Source organism: Bombyx mandarina, chromosome 15, assembly GCF_030267445.1.
Source record: "Bombyx mandarina strain Sakado chromosome 15, ASM3026744v2".
NCBI lineage: Eukaryota > Metazoa > Arthropoda > Insecta > Lepidoptera > Bombycidae > Bombyx > Bombyx mandarina.
Genome location: NC_143221.1, coordinates 11160215 through 11179726, shown reverse-complemented (window position 1 = coordinate 11179726; position 19512 = coordinate 11160215). Strand labels below are relative to the sequence as shown.

General features: G+C 37.1%; 2 protein-coding genes across 4 annotated transcripts in view; one reads left to right on the top strand and one right to left on the bottom strand.

The window, feature by feature from the left end:
• Positions 1 to 13782, top strand: part of LOC114241610 (uncharacterized) — a 30519-nt gene extending 16737 nt beyond the window's left edge. Inside the window, exons 5-18 of one of the 3 annotated variants that reach the window (XM_089733023.1) lie at positions 371 to 512; positions 773 to 866; positions 1841 to 2020; positions 3374 to 3538; positions 4206 to 4371; positions 4952 to 5095; positions 5951 to 6166; positions 7083 to 7317; positions 7641 to 7781; positions 8432 to 8551; positions 9253 to 9454; positions 9810 to 10049; positions 11265 to 11453; positions 12891 to 13782. In XM_089733023.1, the coding sequence (XP_089589149.1) occupies positions 371 to 512; positions 773 to 866; positions 1841 to 2020; positions 3374 to 3538; positions 4206 to 4371; positions 4952 to 5095; positions 5951 to 6166; positions 7083 to 7317; positions 7641 to 7781; positions 8432 to 8551; positions 9253 to 9454; positions 9810 to 10049; positions 11265 to 11453; positions 12891 to 13061 (2405 nt within the window). In that variant the 3' untranslated portion in view covers positions 13062 to 13782. The remainder of the gene's footprint in view (positions 1 to 370; positions 513 to 772; positions 867 to 1840; positions 2021 to 3373; positions 3539 to 4205; positions 4372 to 4951; positions 5096 to 5950; positions 6167 to 7082; positions 7318 to 7640; positions 7782 to 8431; positions 8552 to 9252; positions 9455 to 9809; positions 10050 to 11264; positions 11454 to 12890) is intronic. The other 2 variants (XM_028172472.2, XM_028172470.2) reach the window with 2 other exon arrangements.
• Positions 13783 to 14686: 904 nt separating this feature from the next.
• On the bottom strand, positions 14687 to 19448 carry CSN6 (COP9 signalosome subunit 6). Its single transcript, XM_028172616.2, has 6 exons — positions 18771 to 19448; positions 18205 to 18336; positions 17578 to 17729; positions 16825 to 16990; positions 16463 to 16656; positions 14687 to 15568 (listed from the first exon to the last, which is right to left on the bottom strand). Exons 1-6 carry the CDS (start codon positions 19012 to 19014, stop codon positions 15428 to 15430), a joined length of 1029 nt encoding a protein of 342 aa, XP_028028417.1. The 5' UTR covers positions 19015 to 19448; the 3' UTR covers positions 14687 to 15427.
• Between the last annotated feature and the right edge of the window lie 64 nt (positions 19449 to 19512).

The window sequence follows — 19512 nt, the reverse complement described above, 5'->3', positions numbered from 1 at the left end:
ATCAGCATAAAATATTGAAGAAATCTATTCCTGAAATACTAGTGCTAATGATTCTACACATGATTACATAAAAACGTGACCATAAATGATGATCAAAAATATGTACTTTTTTTTAAATTAAATTAATGAAACATTTATGCGGCTTCGGTGTGCGCCTGGCCTTGCGCGATGTCCATGAGCCATGGTAATCAGACGATCAATTGGAGTTTAATTATTAATCAAGATTGTTTGTTCGATTAAATTGAAACTTTAAATATATATCTTAAATATGTATCTTAAGAGTACATTTTCGTATTATAATAAATTTCATATAAACTAGTATACGTCTTAAATAAATAAATTTACACGAGAGGTGTTGATTTTTCTCCAGGTGACGTAACAGAACTAGATTATAACTTTGTATCGTCGCTAATCGCTCATGCCTTATTCTCCACGTTTCCGAAGAGAACGCTCAAGACTCATCCCACATTACAAGACTTTAATTTTACACATTTTTTTAAGAATTTACACAGGTAAGACTTTTTAACATGTGTTAATATTGCCCAAAATCCTTTGCGCATCTTTAACCACTACAAAAATTTTAAAGTTTTATTAGAAGAACAGTGAACTGATTTCGGATATTTCAAAATTTAAAACTTCAAAAAAAAACTTGTTTCTTATGGATATTTCAAATTAATAATCTAATTATTGAATCGCAATTCATAGTTTATATATATATATTTGTTTTATATGTAATAACACTTTATGAATAGTTGACAATATCTGTTTTTAGAAAATCGCAACGGAACAAGTTAAAAAGTTTATTACATTACTTCGAGTGGTTGGACAAACACAATAATGAAGGGTCCATAAAAATTAGTCGGCAGGTATGTAGAGGTTGTAATGTATTTACTATTGTTACGCATTAAAAATAATAATCACCCGACATTTAATGTGGCTACCTAGTACATCTCCAATTAAATACATATAATGCAATATCTGCAATTTGGTACACTTTATCATTTATGTTCTGAAATTAAACTAGAGAAAATAATGGACAGGAAGAGCGTCATCTATATAATTTACTATCTCGAAACGAAAAGATCAGGCCTTAAATATTTCACTTCAGTAACACTAAATAGCCGATCAGTAGTAGTACATTGATGAATGACGGTAGGCAGCGGCTTGGCTCTGCCCCTGGCATTGCTGAAGTCAATGGGCCACGGTAACCACTCACCACCAGGTGGGCCGTATGCTCGTCTGCTTACAAGGGCAATAAAAAAAAATAGGTTTTTGGACCGCACGCAATGTAACACTATTGAAAATCAATGACGCCCGAGGTCAAAGTTGTTTTCATTGCATTGCAGTTTCACGAAACATTAACTTATTAAAACGGCTACTATCTAAATCTAGATTTCTTTTTCCGTTCATCGATATTACACCCTACATTTGTGAGTGAATTTCTTCCGAAATAAATTTATATTAGGGAGCCAACAGACCGTTTCGTCTTCCGGAACAATCAACTATCCTAACTCAATGAAAAATATTTTCTGTTTGTTAATTTAGCATAAATACTATTATAATAAATATGTTGTAATGTGATGCTAAGTAGCTTACAGACAGGGAAGCGAGACTAATATGTACGTATGACGTAATAAAGGTATACAAAATTTTAACTAGCCAAAATCACAACTTTTTTATACTAAACATAAAAAAAAAGTTTTTTTCTTCGTACAAAAGTTAAGGTAGAATTTTCTTCCTGTTTTGGCTACCAAAACGGAGACATACACTCTATTTTGTCACCCGTTAGAGCTCACATTTCCTTGCACCATAAATATATTTATGAACTGATCGTTCACAGGTAATGACATCGAAACAATGGTTGACCATAGAAGACTGGTTAGAATGCACGTTGCCGCTGTGCAAGCTGCTGGTTAGGCACGAGGGACGACCAGAAAGATGTGAGAACGAAGACGCCATTAGAGTGTGCTTCGCTACAAGCAGGATCGGGGGCAACATACTAATCGACGGAGAATCTCAGGTGATTCAATTTATACTTACCACTACATAGTATAAAACAAAGTAGCTTTCTCTGTCCCTATATCCCTATGTATGCTTAAATCTTTAAAAATACGCAATGGATTTTGACGCGGTTTTTTTAATAGATTGATTGATTGATTGATTGAAGAGGAAGTTTTATATATATATAATAACATCCATTAAAAAGTGGAGAAATCAATAATAAATTACAGTTTCCGAGGCGAAGCGAGGGCGGGTCGCTAGTAACATTAGAAAGCTTAAGAGTTTGTTTGTTTGAGCGCGTTAATCTCAGGAACTTCTGGTCCGATTTGAAAAACTCTTTCAGTGTTAAACAGCTCATATATCGAGGAATGCTATATACTTATCACGCTAAGACCAATACAAGCGGAGCACCAATAAAGAATGATTCAAAATCGGGGTTATTTTTACCTTTTGAGAGCTTTCGCTGCGTGCGCTGCAGAAACGGTTAAAGTTTCGCTAAAATAATGTATGACAGAATTGTTCCCACTTTAAAAGATCTAAAAAAAAGTCCGCGACAGCATATGTCTATATGTTAAAGTTGGCTCACTATAACGTTTTTTATGCTAACCAAATTTGTTCTAAAATAAAGCATTATTTGTGAACTATTCCACGCGGACGGAGTGGCGGGCAAAAGCTAGTCATCGATAAAGGTCTCTTTGCATTCACGTTTGCCCAATGCTTTTTAGATCACATTCTTACTTCTTCTTCTGAATCGTTTCACTCTTGACAGAGTGGTGACAGATTGTCATGTAGCATAGGAGGTAGCAGACTTGACGCGTTTCAGGATGCCTCGACATCTCTCAGTGCTCGAGGCCATCCTACTACTGTAGTACTGTAGTTTTAATTTGGTCGGTACACCGCATTGGCTTACTCCCACAGGGTCACATACCGTCCCCGTTTCCCTATACGACGAAGCGTTTCATGCATCTTTTCACAATAAATCCCATCCTATGCCTTTAAATTTAATACTTGTCTATTAATAATCCTTAGTCAACGTAAAAATTAAATTGCACAATAAAAACTTGTATGCACTTAAGCTTATCTCACACATAAGTTTTCTTTCATCGTTATAGTTAGCCGGAAAATAATATTACTATGCCTATTTCTGCTATGAAGCAATCGTGCGTTCAAGTTTGAGAATCAGAACTTTAAGGCGAGTAGCGGTATGCACGTTGTGATTACTAACTAAGACTCCAGGCACCATTTAATACCAGAAAAGCCAAGAGTTTTTCTGGCTTTCTTCACAAAAAAGAACCAGAGGATTTTTTTTAACGAAATAATTTAATTAAGTTCTCCTTATTTCTTATAATCAATCTCCAAAAAATTTTTACAGGAATCACTGTCGATGTTCATGATGCCAGAGCTATTGTCCACTATGCTATCAGTAGAATCTCTCGAAGATAATGAAGTTATTAAAGTGGAGGGAGCGAGAATGTTCAGCAGGATATACGATAGAAAACAAAAGGCTACGCTAGAACTACTCGAAGAACCTAAAAAAGTAAATTTGCAACATTTATCTAAAGACTATAACTTTATTACAGTGCCGTGACTTGAATTATTTACAGGCTATCTCCAATATTGTTATTTGTTATTATATATTTGTTAATTATCTATTGGTGACAATAGATAATTAGCTATGACCAATACTACGATAACAAATTATCTAGATAATATAATGATCTTATATAATTGGTTATAACTAATTGAGTGCCAATACATCATTGGTTTTTTATTTATCGCTGGCCTGGCCCACCTGGTGTTAAGTGGTTACCGGAGCCCATAGATATCTATAACGTAAATACCGCCTCCCCCATTGAAACAAGAGTTCTGACGTCTCCGTTTTTACAGTACCACGTCTGTCCCATCCTTCAAACCGAAGCGCATTATTTTTTCGCGGTAAACATAGCCAGGGTGGTGGTACCTACCTGTGCAAACTCACAAGACGTCCTACCACCAGTGATTACACAATGCTTGTTAATAAAGCAAATGATCTATTTGTGACAGACGAACAAAGAACGATTATCATGGTTATTATTGGCGAGATGCAGCCATGCCTTTTAGTTTGAAGACCGACACACCCAACAACTGGGATTTCTAATCGAGCAATAATATAAAAACTGTACTGTTTGTCACCTCTGAAACAAAAACGCAACGTGTTCTGACAGGTAACGGTGTGTCTGATGGATGCAGAAGACTACAGCAGTCTGCCGTTAGGTCAGTGGGAAGAGGACAATGTACTACGTGAACTAAACAAGAGTCTGCTTGCGTTCCAACAAACACCGATGAAAAGTAAAGACACCATTCGTCACGAGAGACGCTTGTCGCCTATAGGTCTGTCGTTTTCGCGCATACAGCTTATATAAATACATTTTAATTTTATATATTAATTTCGATCAAAATCTAAATCACTTATGATCCCATCAGACAATACACATCAAAATATTGCAGATAGTGCCAAATATAATTAAAAAATTCTAAAATAATAATAAGAATCTAATCGTGGATATAATTAATTAAAAAATAATAGTTTCAAAAGACAAAAAGAATACGCTTTTATAAAATAATCCAACTAAAAAATAGAAAATAAATTTTAAGAAATTTGAATTAAAAATAGTGTAAGAAAAAAATGATTTTATTGTAAAAAAAGCGTTTTTAGTTGGATTTTAAACTATGTATTATTTATTTTTCATTTTTTAATTAAATTTCAATTTTTACAAGTTTTTTTTAAATTTTGAATTCTCATCGTTCTTTAATAAGTATGCTAAATTTCGAGTTAATCCGACGTTTTGAACGTTGGAAGGGGCAGACTTGATGCGTCTCACGATGTCCCGCCATCTCTCCAATCTTATCTCTCAAATCGTCATGGAAGCTAATAAAAGCGTATTAAAAAGGACTGATTGAACATTTACAGGCGAATCCTTTAGCCACACGCCGCCAGAAGTGGAAGCCACGGTGGTCATCAAACAGGCTTCGTCCTGTAGCACCATTAACACCAACAGCAGGAGCCCGTCGCCGCAGAACTACTGCGCAGCGACCCTCAACCTCAACGACCCCAGTGCGTATACAAACTTTTATCATAAACGAACATCCCTGTGACCTTCAGACCATCGAACATTATTTATATATTTATCCAATTATGTGTACCAACAAAGTAATTGAGGGAATCCATACAGAGTCCCTTCTTTATTTCGCCGTAAAATCGTGTTTTATGTAATTAACACCACAGTTGAAACAATGGGAGTTTTATTGTTGTAGCGGCATAACTAATTCTAAGTTATTATATTATATTAGTTATTATAGACATTATATTTTATTTTACGTTTTAAATTTTCAGCGGTATTTTTATTTTTTTTATTTTATGACCTGGTGACAGAGACCTTTAGGTCATACCTTATTTGGAAAATGTTTATTACTTTGGGGTTTTCGGCGGTAAAAAAGTCCCGTGTCACAGACTATCTTCTTTTTCCCACCTCTCGTGCGTTCCGACTTACGCATCATAAAACGTGCTTTCTTAAACGCCACATAATCACCAATTCAGAATATCGGCGACTTGACAAGAAGCTACGGAACCCATAGATATCTACATGTACATACATCTACGTAAATGTGGCTCCCAACTTGAGACGTGAGCTCTAAATCTACTTCAGAACCGAAACGCATCACTGCTTCACGATAGAAATAGGCAGATTGATGGTGCCCCTTTCTCCCCCGCGCAGGCTCACAAGACACCTTACCAGTAAAAAACATAACTCAATGTGCTTAGTGCGAGTTTTTTAACGTTCTCGATAACGTAAAAGTTTGCCTACGTTCACCGCTAGGGGCGCTGTTCCAACCGCATACAAATTTGAGTTAACTTTTACGCTATCGAGAACGTTAAGAAACTCGCACTAAGCACAGTGATCGTCGATAGGTGTGGAACTATCTAAGCGTAAGTGCTGGCTGTCCCCGGACGGCGGGATGTTGAACAATCGCCGTGGACGATTCATAGTGCTCGGCTCGTCCGGGGAATGTTTGCCAGTGACCAGAAGCACGGGCAACGACCAAGACACGCAGGAGGACAGCTTGTATTCGAGCTGCAACTCCAGCGAGGACGAGTATCACAGTGCCAATGATAGTTTTGATTACGGTAAGAGTTGTGCTGTTTTATAACCATTAAAACACCGCCCTCCGCCGACGCGAGAATTCGCTTTTGCGCCCAAAGGACGCTTGCGCGTATAACGCGGTAGCAGTAAATCGTGCTTAGTAATAAGTCCCTACTATTTTTTTATTACCGTTGTAGGCAGACGAGCATATGGACCGCCTGATGGTGAGTGATTACCGTCGCTCATGGACATCAGCAATGCCAGGGGCAGAACCAAGCCGCTGCCTACCGTTAAATACTCTATTGTCTTGTGAAACGGATTATTTGACACTGCATTCCTATGTTGACTTAAACAAATAATAATAGATAATGTTTATAAATCACATTAAGTATTTCATATAAAACATCCGCTCTAGCAACGTTGTATATCTTGTTTTAAACTGACCCCAAAATCGTCAGTGTGAAAAGTGATTTGATTTCGTCCAATGAACGCTCAGGAATGTGGAATATACCGTTAATACCTTTAGTAAAATGTTTAAAATAAAAAAATAAAAATAAAAAAAAACCTGAAATGTGATGTATGAGATGCACAATAAAGTCCGGAATATTAAAATCTATGATACAAACGTAGAGCTCCGTAGCGCCAGTCATTGATAAATAAAAGAGCGAGCGGTTAACGTGGTATGGACACGTGATGCGTAGAGAGGAGATGCGTGTGACTAGGAGATGTATGGAAATTGTAGTACCAGGTAGAGGGGGAAGAGGTCGACCGAAGAAGACATGGATGGAGTGTGTGAATGACTATATGGGAGAAAGGGGAGTGAATGTTGAGATGACGGCTGATAGGAGATAATGAAATAGAAAAAATCGCTGTGCCGACCCTACCTAGTGGTATACAAAGAAGAAGAGAAGTACCTAGAACTCCATAGTATCCACTATTTTTATATTTTTTTATAAACAGGTAGTGAAGACGAAGGCAGAGGGGAGAGCGCCCGCCCGAATTCATTCCAGTATAACAAAGAATTATCAACCGAAGAGAAGAGGATTTCGTTTGCGGATAAACTCAAGGAGGCTTTGCGGAGAGAAGCTGAGGACTCTTGTACTAGTAGCAACACCGGGGACTGGTCCACGGACAGCTCTAGCTATGCTGTCGGCATTAGCATCTCGGGAGCTGGAATTAATGATAACGAAATAAGGTTAACAGATGATGTTTTCATTTTGAAAGAATTTATGACATATGACATAACATAATGCGATATGAATGTCATTTAATTTGCATGTTGAATTTAAAAGCATCTTTCTAGTGATTCCAAAAAAGGCCTCAATCCTCAGAATAACTAGCGAAACAATACTTAACCATCAATATGCCTTTGCAAAAAAATACTCGTTGACTGTTTTCTAAAATTCTCAACGTGCCACAAGAACGAACGAATTGTGTATTCCACGTCGTTCAAATGAACATAATAAAAATATCTCCTATCCTTGAGAGTATTTATTATAATCAGAATTACTAATTTAGAATAAAGCGCGGCGGCTCAGGGGGCTTCGTGCTGACGGACAAGGAAACGACAGTCAACGGCGACTTGTCTCCAAGACGAAGACCTCTCGGGAGGAAGGACACGGGAAACAGTTCCAAGTACAGTTTCAGCACCGAATACACGTGAGTTCCCTCCGATACCACGATCCGATATTAGGACTACAAGCCCACTGAGTTTCTCGCCGGATCTTCTCAGTGGGTCGCGTTTCTGATCCGGTGCTATATTCTGCGAAGCGCTGCTCTTGATATGGCCAGTTTTTTTTTTTATTGCTTAGATGGGTGCACGAGCTCACAGCCTACCTGGTGTTAAGTGTTTACTGGAGCCCATAGACAACTACAACGAAAATGCGCCACCCACCTTGAGATATAAGTTCTAAGTTCTCAGTATAGTTACAACGGCTACCACAGCCTTCATACCGAAACGCATTACTGCTTCACGGGTGAAATAGGCAGGGCGGTGTACCTACCCGTGCGGACTCACAAGAGGTCCTACCACCAGTAATTACGTAAATTATAATTTAGCGGGTTTGAATTTTATTACACGATGTTATTCCTTCAGCGTGGAAGTCAATCGTAAACATTTCTTAAGGACGTATTTCATTACAAAAATTGGTACTCGCCTGCGGGATTCGAACACCGGTGCATTGCTACATACGAATGAACCGGACGTCTTATCCTTTAGGCCACAACGGCTTCTTGTAATCTTCCTCGATCTTAAATCCGATTTAGGTAAACGAAGTTTGTGTAAATTATACAATTCCTTACCATTATAGATCAGAATTGGAGGAGGTTTACGAGCAGTTCAACCAATGGCTGAACGATCCCATAATGGACGCGGGGTCTGGAGAACACAAAGCACGAGAGTTGGACTCTCGCGACTTGGCTGTCATAAGGTACGAAGTATTTTGTAACAATCCGCCTCAGTAGCGCACCCCGAGCTACCACAAGAATTCCAAAACAGGAATTACTTTACTAATTAGTAATTTAACTCTCCCCGCATACCGTATTCTGAATTTTCAATTCAGAGAGTCCCAATAGGTCAAATCGGAGATCATACAACGGAGAAGTTTTTGTTTTTTTTATGATTGAGGGTTTACTGGTGGTCCGGAGGCCCGGAAGCCTTCCCAGTTTCACAAGGACAGGTGGGCGAGCAAGGGCTCAGCCAGAAGGGGCGGGATTTGCTAACAGCTACCCTAGTCCCTACAAGAGAGACATAACAAATCAAGAGTAACTACTTCGCGAATGACTCTACTACCGAATCGGATTCCGGAGATTTTATGCATTGGAATGCAAGCCTTTGTCCTAGTCTTCACATAGTGTAAAAACGAAATTCTGGGATCGTCTGTCATCTATACTAATATATAAATCTGCAGTGGTTTTTACGGATGTTCCGTTATAACTACTGAACCATGAATTCGATTGACTTGAAACTTGGTATGTGACATGTAGAAAATATATGTACTTAATGGATAGGCTAATATTTATATGAGTGTTGGACTCCCTAATAATAATGAAAATAAATAATAATGTTAATTTTAAATGCCCAGCGAAGCGGCCGAGTACGGCTAGTTTTATATAAATTTACATTTTCCAGATTCGCCGGCTCTCTCTTGAAGCGTACTCTAAGTGAGTCGATGGCGAGCGGTGCAGGCGGCGTCGGGACGGAAGGTGCAGCGGAGGCTGCGGAGCTTTACGGACGTGACGTCAGAGACAAGACTCCCCGGCGGCTTGCCCTAGCCGCCAGGTCACTCTCACTCGAACTGGCCCGACACAGACACAGACTCGCTGCTCAGCTGGTTAGTATAGACTAAAACTATCTGACTGGACTATAAACTTAAAATAAATCTATCTACTCTGGATAAAACATCAACGGATTCCGTAAAAAAACAATTGAGAATTAATCTGACCGATGCTCAAAAATTTTCTACATGATAGCCGGATGAGTATATGTATTTTTAACGAAAGAAATTTATCACGACGGTTGAAGCAAGCCAAAAACGATTTGTGAACAAAAAGTTGTTTTTGTAGAATCTAGATAGAGATTTGACCTTTTGGCTCTGATATCGAGATTTGTGCCTGCCGCTTTCCGTTACCGTTTCAGGTTATTAGAGCTTTTTACGCCACCATTCAACGTACCATATGTTTTGACAGAAACGTAAAGTAAAAGAATCTATACCCGAGGAGATAATTGAGAGCACGAGACGTTTATCCGAAGAGAATTGTAAGGACTCTGACGGATCTGGGTCCGCTAGCACAGAGACTAGCTCCACGCAGATATCCAATCCCAACGTTAGAAGGAAAAAGTTAAACTGGGTCATAAATATGATCGTAGACACTATAGAAGAGACTGTAGAATGTGAACCGGTCACAGTAAAGCTTAAGAAACCAAAGGTCAGACGTCTGTCTGTAGCTAATCTCAACATAATCACGCTCGGCTACTATGCACTAACAATATATGCGAGTAAAGTCTTCGCTTTCTGTCGAAACATACAATTTGCATGACCTACTGTAGTTTTACTGCAACTTTTCCCTGCTCACAATCTTTTAACGGTCGAAATTATATTCACACTAAAGATAGAACCTATGTGAACCGTATTTATTGAATTGGGAATTTTCCCAAAAAAAAATGTCCTAATCTTTAGTTCTATTTTTTCTTGATAAAGTAACAATAAATCTAAGTAAATCTAACAATAGAAGACATCTATCCAATAAATTATAGAATTTAACAACAACTAGTACCTTAATCGCATTTTACATATAATAAGGATTTGAATATTTTTTTACCATTTAATAAGTGTAGTTAAATGCACAAACGAGATTAAACAGCTAAAGTTAAGCAGGTACTGGATGCCGTAGACAAAGCAACGTGGTGCGCCCAGAGACAAGATGGAAATTTTAAGTACATCACTACATCGAATGTCCTACCCTTAAACCTAAATACATGAATGCTTCTGTAAAATGTATATTCTGCTTGCGAGTACGCAATATACCCCACGAAAAGTACTTAGCTATCAAACTAATTAAAAAATATAGATAAAGATGTTGCTGCTGTAAAGTAATGATAGATTTAGCTGCAATAGCTCGAGGGAGCCAAGGTCAAATTCCCGTAACTTCCAATTAATATCAGACTATTGTGATCTTTGATTATTGATTTAAAATTATTAACACAATCTTTCTTTCGGTCACCCGCTATAACACCTACTTCTTCAAACAAGGTTTTAAAAGAATCGTCGACGGTAAGTAGGGGCTATCGCTGATGTTCATCAAATACAGTAGCCATTTAAGAACTGGAGAGCGTTGGAAACGTCTATGTTCTTTCATAATATCTACAACTCTGTGATTGCTGGTAAAAACTAAAAATGTTATATCAACATATTTCACGTGGATTATTGCAGTACGTAAAGTGAAATTAATTTTAGACAAACGTGATTAATATAAAAAAATCACCGGTTCTCCTTTAAATTTCGAGAAGAGATTTTACTTGAAGCATTTTCTGGGAAAGACCAAATAAATAGACGATCAACTTTTCATAATTCTAAAGCATGTTTTTACCCTACGAAACATGCGTCTCCAACGGAATGATTGAGTTCGGGCGGGTTTGTACAGTTAAGCCAATTGGCCCACAAGATCGTGTCGGGAAGTTCGTCTCGGCCCGTGGCGACCGGCAACTGGGGCTGCGGTCACCGGCAGCGCGGACACCCGCAGCTCAAACTGTTGCTGCAGTGGCTCGCCGCCAGCGTCGCCGGTCTCCCCGCTCTCATATACTACACCTTCGGAAACGAGAAACTCTATAAGGTAACGTGCTTTAGAACACATGCTCTTTCATTTTTCCACCCCTCCTGACTAAGCCTTTTCTCGCCCACCTGTCCTGGTGAAAATGGAAAGGCCTCCGAGCTACCAGTAATCCTTCGATCATAAAAAAACACATGCTCTGTTAGAGATACATTTTATTCAATGTATTCTTGCCTCAATTCCACTTTGACGTCCAAAATAATCCATGTTGTACTTTAAATTTTCTTAATGATAATACGATCTGCCATCTGTCTGATGTAAGCCATCCTAGGAAATCATATGCATTTCTTCTTAGCATATCCCAGTCAGAATCCTACTTCTAATAGGAACAGATGATTCGGAATAGAAGGCGAAATAGAAGTAACATGAGATAGCCGTTTCCCAGAGAAATAGTTTAGTTATGTTTGTATAAAATGAGGAGCTACATTTTACACAAACATACATAACTATGTAATTAATTAAAGATGTAGTAGAGGGGCAGTCGTTATCGGAATGCATTGGCGTCGCATGTATCCTAATATTCCGAGAATTTTAAAACGATTGTTTCACCATTCAAACCAAAATACAACAGTTTCGTAGCAGAAATATAAAGAACGATGATGGATCCCTGCGAACTCAGAATAGACTAACAACCATAATTACGCAAATTTACAGGATTTATTGTATTATATTTAAATTACTGGTACATTGTGAGTTTGCACGGGTAGCTACCGTCACCGTGCTCATTTCGGCCGCGAAGCATTGTCTTCCGGTTTGATGGGCGACCTTTATACTATATCACTGGGACCTTTTTTTTTTTTTGGTATCGATGGGGAATCCCAGTCTTTACGGATACCCTGCCGACGGGGGTCGGATTAGTCATAAGAGACTACGCCTTTAGAAAGGCGCGCTGGGCTAAGTTCGGCTCTCGCCAAGCCCGCCCAGCTTAACGACTACCGACTAAACCCCAACGAGCTCCTCCACTCCGGCTGGACGGGAACCCAGGTACCGCCATGTGCGCGCCATAGGCCCGCCTTCGCCGGCTCCCACCCCAATGTTACGTTGGGCGGGATCTGCCACCGGGGACTTCTTCCCCCTCTCATCTCCACGACTCGTGAGGGATATCACTGGGACCTAGACCACATATCTCCAGTTTCACATTATAATCCACCACTAGATATACTATGACTTCACTCACTCATCAATAAAATAAAATAATATTAATAATAAAATAAATTAAAATAATATTAAAATATACAGCGCTAATAAAGGCATTGGAGCGTCCTTTTTTTTAAATCTATTGATAGGTGTTTCATTTTTGTATCTATAGGTAGGTTTTCAAAAATAGCATAAGAGTTTCACTAAGACTTATTTTTATTTCTGGTTAGTATTATATAACAAGACTTTGATTACACATAAATGCACTTCTCTATATTAATTTAATGATTTTCTAACATTTAGCTGGATACCGTAGTTAGAGTTCTGGTGGACAGAAAGTGGACAGTCGGCCAGTTGACTCGAGCCGTGCTCAAGTTCGCGCGTCTGATCATACACGAGCCTCACGTCATTCCCGACAAGCACTCACTCTTCGACGAACTCATCGGAATCGAGAAGATACCGGACGACACGTAGTCGACCCTATCACAGTGACAATAAGGTTCATAATTATCTACCACAGTTCGAACTAACGATTCGGATCATTTTCTATTTTATTACAAAGACAAAAAAATATGTTGTAGGCACGAAAATAATACGTTTAGCTTTCATTTAGTTACACCACGATGCATTTATTTGTATTTTAATATCTAATAACAAAATAATGTGGTTGAACTGTGTCTTATTTTACATGTCTGTTGACTTTTAGATACTTTTTACGACATAGTCACGAAAGCAATACTAGTTCGACTCTATATAAATACAAACTTTGAAATGTATTTTTATACAAAAACTATCAAATTAAAACCATGTATGAAGGTTTCTAATATAAGTTTTACTACAGAGCTGTTAGTAGCTTGATATCACTATTTGATTTTGTTAGCATCTATTAGTTTACATCCCAGATTTATAAATGTTAATTTTAAAAATACATATTCACAAATATGCAGCTATATATAGCAATGACTTACAACGCGGTTTTGTTACTTATCGTAATAATCCCTCTTATAATCATTTTCATCGTAGTTGTAAGAGAATATTATACATATTATAATACGTTTGGTTTGTAACATCACACATCAATAAATAATATCAATAAAGTCTACATTCGACAAAGTCTTCCATCGCATGAATCTCGATGTGTCCAAAGTTTAATTTTACCAAACATGTGGGTGGGAAATAAATCAATTGCGTCGAATTTTATTTGTTTTAATTGTTAACCTACAAACTATTCTAAAATGTGATTAATTATAATTCGAAAAAGCTAGACACGTGAGGCTCATAATGAATACGACCACTGACAAACCTTATGTCACTTGAAATCTCTAAGCTTCAAAACATACCTTGATAAGTACATGTCCGAAAGCTACTTATTTTGTAAAACAATGATGACAACAACCTGAATATGTTAAAGGCCAGTCCAGAAACAGATACGGCAGTCATCACAACTTTGACTTCCGGCCTTCGGATACGGCTCGAAGGACCATTGCTAGAGATCTCATGTTTCAAGATGTGTGGAAGTTATTCACGTTGAGTATGCAAAGGTAACCTATACGCATCTCAACAGCTCTTTGAATACATCTAGAACAAACATAATTGACACTCTAACAACGTTTTGGCTTTTTATATTTTTAGGACAACCCGTAAACAATACATAACACAAATACTAGAATTTGGTGTATTTGTAAACTATCGTTTCATTTAGCTGTACTGACATTATGGAGCGAAAATAATGCTAATGAAACGTTTTAAAAATGTGATATTTTTTTAATCAGGATCGATTTTTTTTCAGTCTCATCATCAAAGGTCTCGTTAGTACTATCGTCTGTCTTCGTTTTCGGAAGCGGCTTCCTAACACCCAGTATATAGATAACAGACAGGCAGACCAAGAGCAAACAGAACTGTTCACCACGTGAATGTTTGCCCAATGTAGAAATCGAACCCACGACCCTCGACGCTACAGCCACAGGCTCTGAGTACTGCACCACCGAGTCGGTCAAATAAGCTACCTTTCATCACATAGTTGACCATTTGTATGAAGTGTAGTCCCCGCAAGGGAAGCTGTGGGTTTACAGCTCACAAATAAATAAAATTAAAACTAATTTATTACTTATACATTTAATTATTTAAAAAAAGGTAATTATATGACAATTTACGTTTATTCTTTCTTAAGGTCAAGGCTTACAAGCATACACTGAATATTGTTTTTCATGTTTTTAGAATTAAATTGTAAAGTATTTAATTTAAGGACTCAAATTGCTCGGCTAGTGAATGGAATTTCAGATAAGGACGTCTAAGGGTTGTAAGGGACAATAAGGATAAAAATAACATACAAATACTTTCATTGGCTTCTTTTAAATGTGGAAGTTATATCAAAGTACTTTTAAATCAGAAGAAAAATAAATTATTTATTACTTGGCATAGAATTAGTGGAAAACATAATTTCAAACTAGAATTATGATTTTATAACAAACATATTTCGTTCATACATATAAGTTTAGAAAAAAAATTCAAAAAGTCTATTCTTGAAGGAGTTTATGTTGCCTTTTTAAGTCTTCAGAAAGCTTACTAGAATGTGGATATTTCATTTTGAAAAATATAAGCTTATTTGTTTGGTAACCAGTCAGTCTTCCACATAATTCTATACCCGTATTTCTAGATATTTTCACTTTTGTGAGCTTTTTTAAACACAAACTCGTACGTGCAGTTCATAATTATTACGGTCCACAAGCAAAATATTTACAATATTTGCAGTTACAAAACCAATTGTACAATATATTTTGCAGACGGTACCCGTTATTAACGTCATTCGTTACATTTCTTTTATGATATTAACGTCCGCCCTAAAAGAAGAGTCCTCGCATGCGCCTTCCCATGCCCTGTCTGTCGTAGAGCACGTTGAATCTATTCACAAGCTGATTGATAGCGTTGCAACCCTTCGTGATCGTTCCTAAGTATGTCATCAGGGCTACATCGTTGCATTGCTGTAAAAAAAAACAAACATACACTTTTAGATTTTTACAACAGCCGAATTTACTTAATTCAAACTACTGTTACGGTTTAATCTCATTTTTTTTATTGTCATTATACTTATTTCGGACGTGTAAGTAAGGAAAAGTGTAAAGTATTGACTTTACACTTTTCGTGGTCACGAATGACTGATACGACTTAATACTTGAATCCTACTAACACGATGGACACGTATTCCAAAGAAACAGCTATTACTAATATTCACCACTCTTAAAATCGATGGAATACTTAAAATGGCCTCGCCAATTAACTAACTCTGTGCTTAGTGCGAGTTTTTTTTATTTCTCGATCGCGTAAAAATGAACTTAAATTTGTATGGAGTAAGAACAGCGCCCCTAGCGGCAAACGAAGGGAAGCTGTTCTGAGTTGATAAAATTCGCACTAAGCACACTGATGTCCGAACGAATCCTTACCGAAGGCCATTGACATCACAACGTGAATGCCGCCATCCTCCTTGAGACACCGGTAAAAAGGCTCAGTTGAAGGTAGTATTGTGTGAAAACTATTCCACACATTACAACGGTGTGCATATAAGAAATATTCCACACATTATAACGGTGCACATATTGTTTCTCGGCAGAAATAAACAGGACAATTGTACCTACCACACTTACTTATAACGTTGTGGACTAACTTATAAGATGTGCGGAATACATGTACGAAGCAACGCGACTATACCTGTGTTAAAATACCACAGGAAGGTACCAATTTTTCTAAGGAAACTGCGGTATGAGTAAGAGCTATGCTGTAAGAGTCGTTCGTGCACACATACACTTCACACAAATATTGTATACTACTCTCATTATCTATTAAGTGACGAATCGTCGGTAATATATCATCTTACTCACATTATAGAAATGTGTCCGGAACTGCTGTGAAGTCAACAGAGGTAATCTGTTGGCGAGAGCACGCGCCTCCCTTAGTAGAGCCGGTCGAGGCTGAAGTTTACCATCCCTTATAGCGCGTACTGTCGCAAGTACGGCCCGTACACGAGAAACTAACATTTTTATAGCCGATCTTTGTGCAGTCAGATGTTCGGCAACTAAAAGTAGAAAATGCATTAATTTATTACAATATTAGCAGAAAATGCAATTGTTTTCAGAATTCATATTAATTTGCCAAGTGCTGGATTCAACTTATTCTATCTGAGTCTTATCAGTTGCAGAAAGTAGCATGTTTGATTGACTGCTATTTAAAATTCAAAACTTACCTAAACTATTGAGAGCAGCTTCTCCAGATGAAACTCTGGCAACATGATCTACTCCAATTCTTTCAGCCTCTTCAGCGGCTAATGTATATGTTAAAGGTGCTAGAAGCATTGTGGCACGACCATTAACCACATCAATTACTGATTCATACAAAACTACCGGTAATTGCTGTATAGAAAATAAATTTAAAATTATTAAGCTTGCAGTAAAATTTTTTGCTTAAGATTTATTATATTGTTACAGACTAATTTGTTACAGAATTAAGAGCTCAAAAAGTCGTTTTTTTTTTATATTGCCCTTGTAGGCAGACGAGCTGCACGAGCATACGGCCCACTTGATGGTGAGTAGTTACCGTCGCCCATGGACTTCAGCAATGCCAGGGGCAGAGCCAAGCCGCTGCCTACAAAGAAGGTATAATAGAAGGGGAATATGTACAATGAACAAATTATTTAAGTACCACAATGCCTATAATGACAAAGTGACAATAACTTATCAAGCTTTTTAGCTTATTTGATAGCAGTAACAACATCATCAAACTATTTTTGTAAAAATATTTATCGAACATTGGCACCAAACTTTAATCTTTATGTAAGACTGATAAACTAAAGACAATATTAATAAGATTGCACTTTGTTTTCTCTTCCATTAGTGTTCTGAATAGACTGTCAATATAAGAAGAGCAATAATGCTTTTCTCTTAAACACACATCTTATAAGGTTGTGCATATATTTCACACCAAGTCTTTACAAACTTACATCACCATTTCTGCCTGCCGGATTCAACATCAACATCACAGGACACTCATTAATGTCACAGATCTGTCTGTGAACTGCTATGTCACGTTCTGAGGGAGCATCTCCAGTTGTATACCATCCGAGGAAATCCATGTCAGAAAACACTTGTTTGACTGGAATCATTGAATTAATTTACTGAAGGAAGAAAATAAATTAAATATTGAGAACTGTGTTTAGTTTATCAAGTGCCCATAATGGGTAAGATAGTTGTTTCCTTGTACCAAGAGATAAAACTCAGCTGTGATTACAATCTTGAGCCACCATTAAACAATTGTTTATAGCATAGGTGGGTAATTTCCTGATATGCCTCTCTAGGCCTAAGTAATCAAACAGCACCTGGTGGGACCTAAGCTCAGCTACCTATCTATGTTAATAGCAATAATACCTTTTGATAAATAATAAATAGGAGTTCCCTACAACTCAACCCACAAGGTGATCTATCTATTGAAATATCTCAGAAATCATTTCACTTCCATAAAAAATAAAACAATGTTTATAACATAGTTGTTCTACTTTATTTTGAGTAGATTTATAAAATACTATATTTAATTATTTTATACTTTTTGTTAAATTAATTTCTATACTTACATTGTTCCTCTTTCATATTATAATAATCTCTATCTATAATAATGTCTCCATCAATCATACTGAACACTAATTCAAATGAATTCATTACTTCAATGTTACGACCTTTTTGCTTCCCAATTAAAGCTCCAACAACTAAAAACCAAATTATTTTATTTAACTTATTAATTTCCTAAGTTATTAAGAATATTACATAAAAATGTTAATTAATAATAAATTTATCAATCAATAATAAGATTATGACTTTTTTCTAATTTTATTGTTGATTTGCAACAATTATTTCAATCTTCTTCTTAGTCTGACATTCTTGTGAGTGGTCATGGTTAGGCTGACAATGTATATACAAAAGTATTTGTTAGGTTGCCCATGTTCCTGAGGATTGCCTTCCTGGCTATGCGCAGCAGGTAAATAAATATTATGTTACAATTTTGTATTACTGCAGTTATAATTAAGTTATACTATATTGTATTCTTAAAAAAAGAGTGCAAGAGTGCATTTTAGTGACTAACATGCGAAGAGAAATGATCAAGCATTTTTTTAAATTTATAATAATTAGTCGTATAAATTACCTGTTTGAGGAAAGCCTTCCTGTGCCTTAAGACGCGTCCAATGTTCTGAAACATTCATAATAACTAAAGGATGGAGAGAGACGGTCACCGAACCGGCTGTAGCAGTCGTAACTACTACACTCTTATTGCTGCCTGGTGTTGTAGGCGCCGGGGATGTTGGGTTAGGCACTTCAATCGGCGGACCTGAAGATGCACTCTCTACTTCCACTTCCATTTCGAAATCAATTCGATCAGCACTTGACATTTTAACTCTGGGATAAGAGAACTCAATGAACTGAAACTAGAGGACTATATAATGAGAAATAAATATCTGTATTGTCTCGATTATCGCAATCAATTTGTCGGTATTTGCAATTTAATATTTATGATTTGACAATAATATTTTCCTCTCTACACTTTGGTGATAATTATTTGTCGTGGTACGGTAATTTTTAATGCATTTCATGGCAGCATTGAACTGTCGTGCTATAAACAAAAGATGAGTTTTTCAAAGATTTTTTTTTTATTTTTGTTCATGCACAGTATACTCGTTCTATTCTATGATAAAATATCTATTCTCTGATGTTTGTCACAGTCCAAATTACTACATTTTAATGGAAGGTGTATCTCTGAGAGTCACTTTTTAACGGGAAAACGAGCGAGTTCGTGTTTCTTCTTTCTAAAATGAAATAGATCGCCGGACTGTCTTTTATCCAAAAAACATCTCCAAAACAAACGGTATTGACTTATCTTACTAACATTC

Bases quoted from the DNA above. Each gene is read 5' to 3' on its own strand.
- CSN6 (XM_028172616.2), bottom strand. From the start codon at position 19,014: ATGTCAAGTGCTGATCGAATTGATTTCGAAATGGAAGTGGAAGTAGAG. The intron at 16,657-16,824 runs GTAAGTTTTGAA...TTCTACTTTTAG, and splicing joins AGCTGCTCTCAATAGTTTAG to TTGCCGAACATCTGACTGCA. The intron at 15,569-16,462 runs GTGAGTAAGATG...TTTTTTTTACAG, and splicing joins TCCGGACACATTTCTATAAT to CAATGCAACGATGTAGCCCT.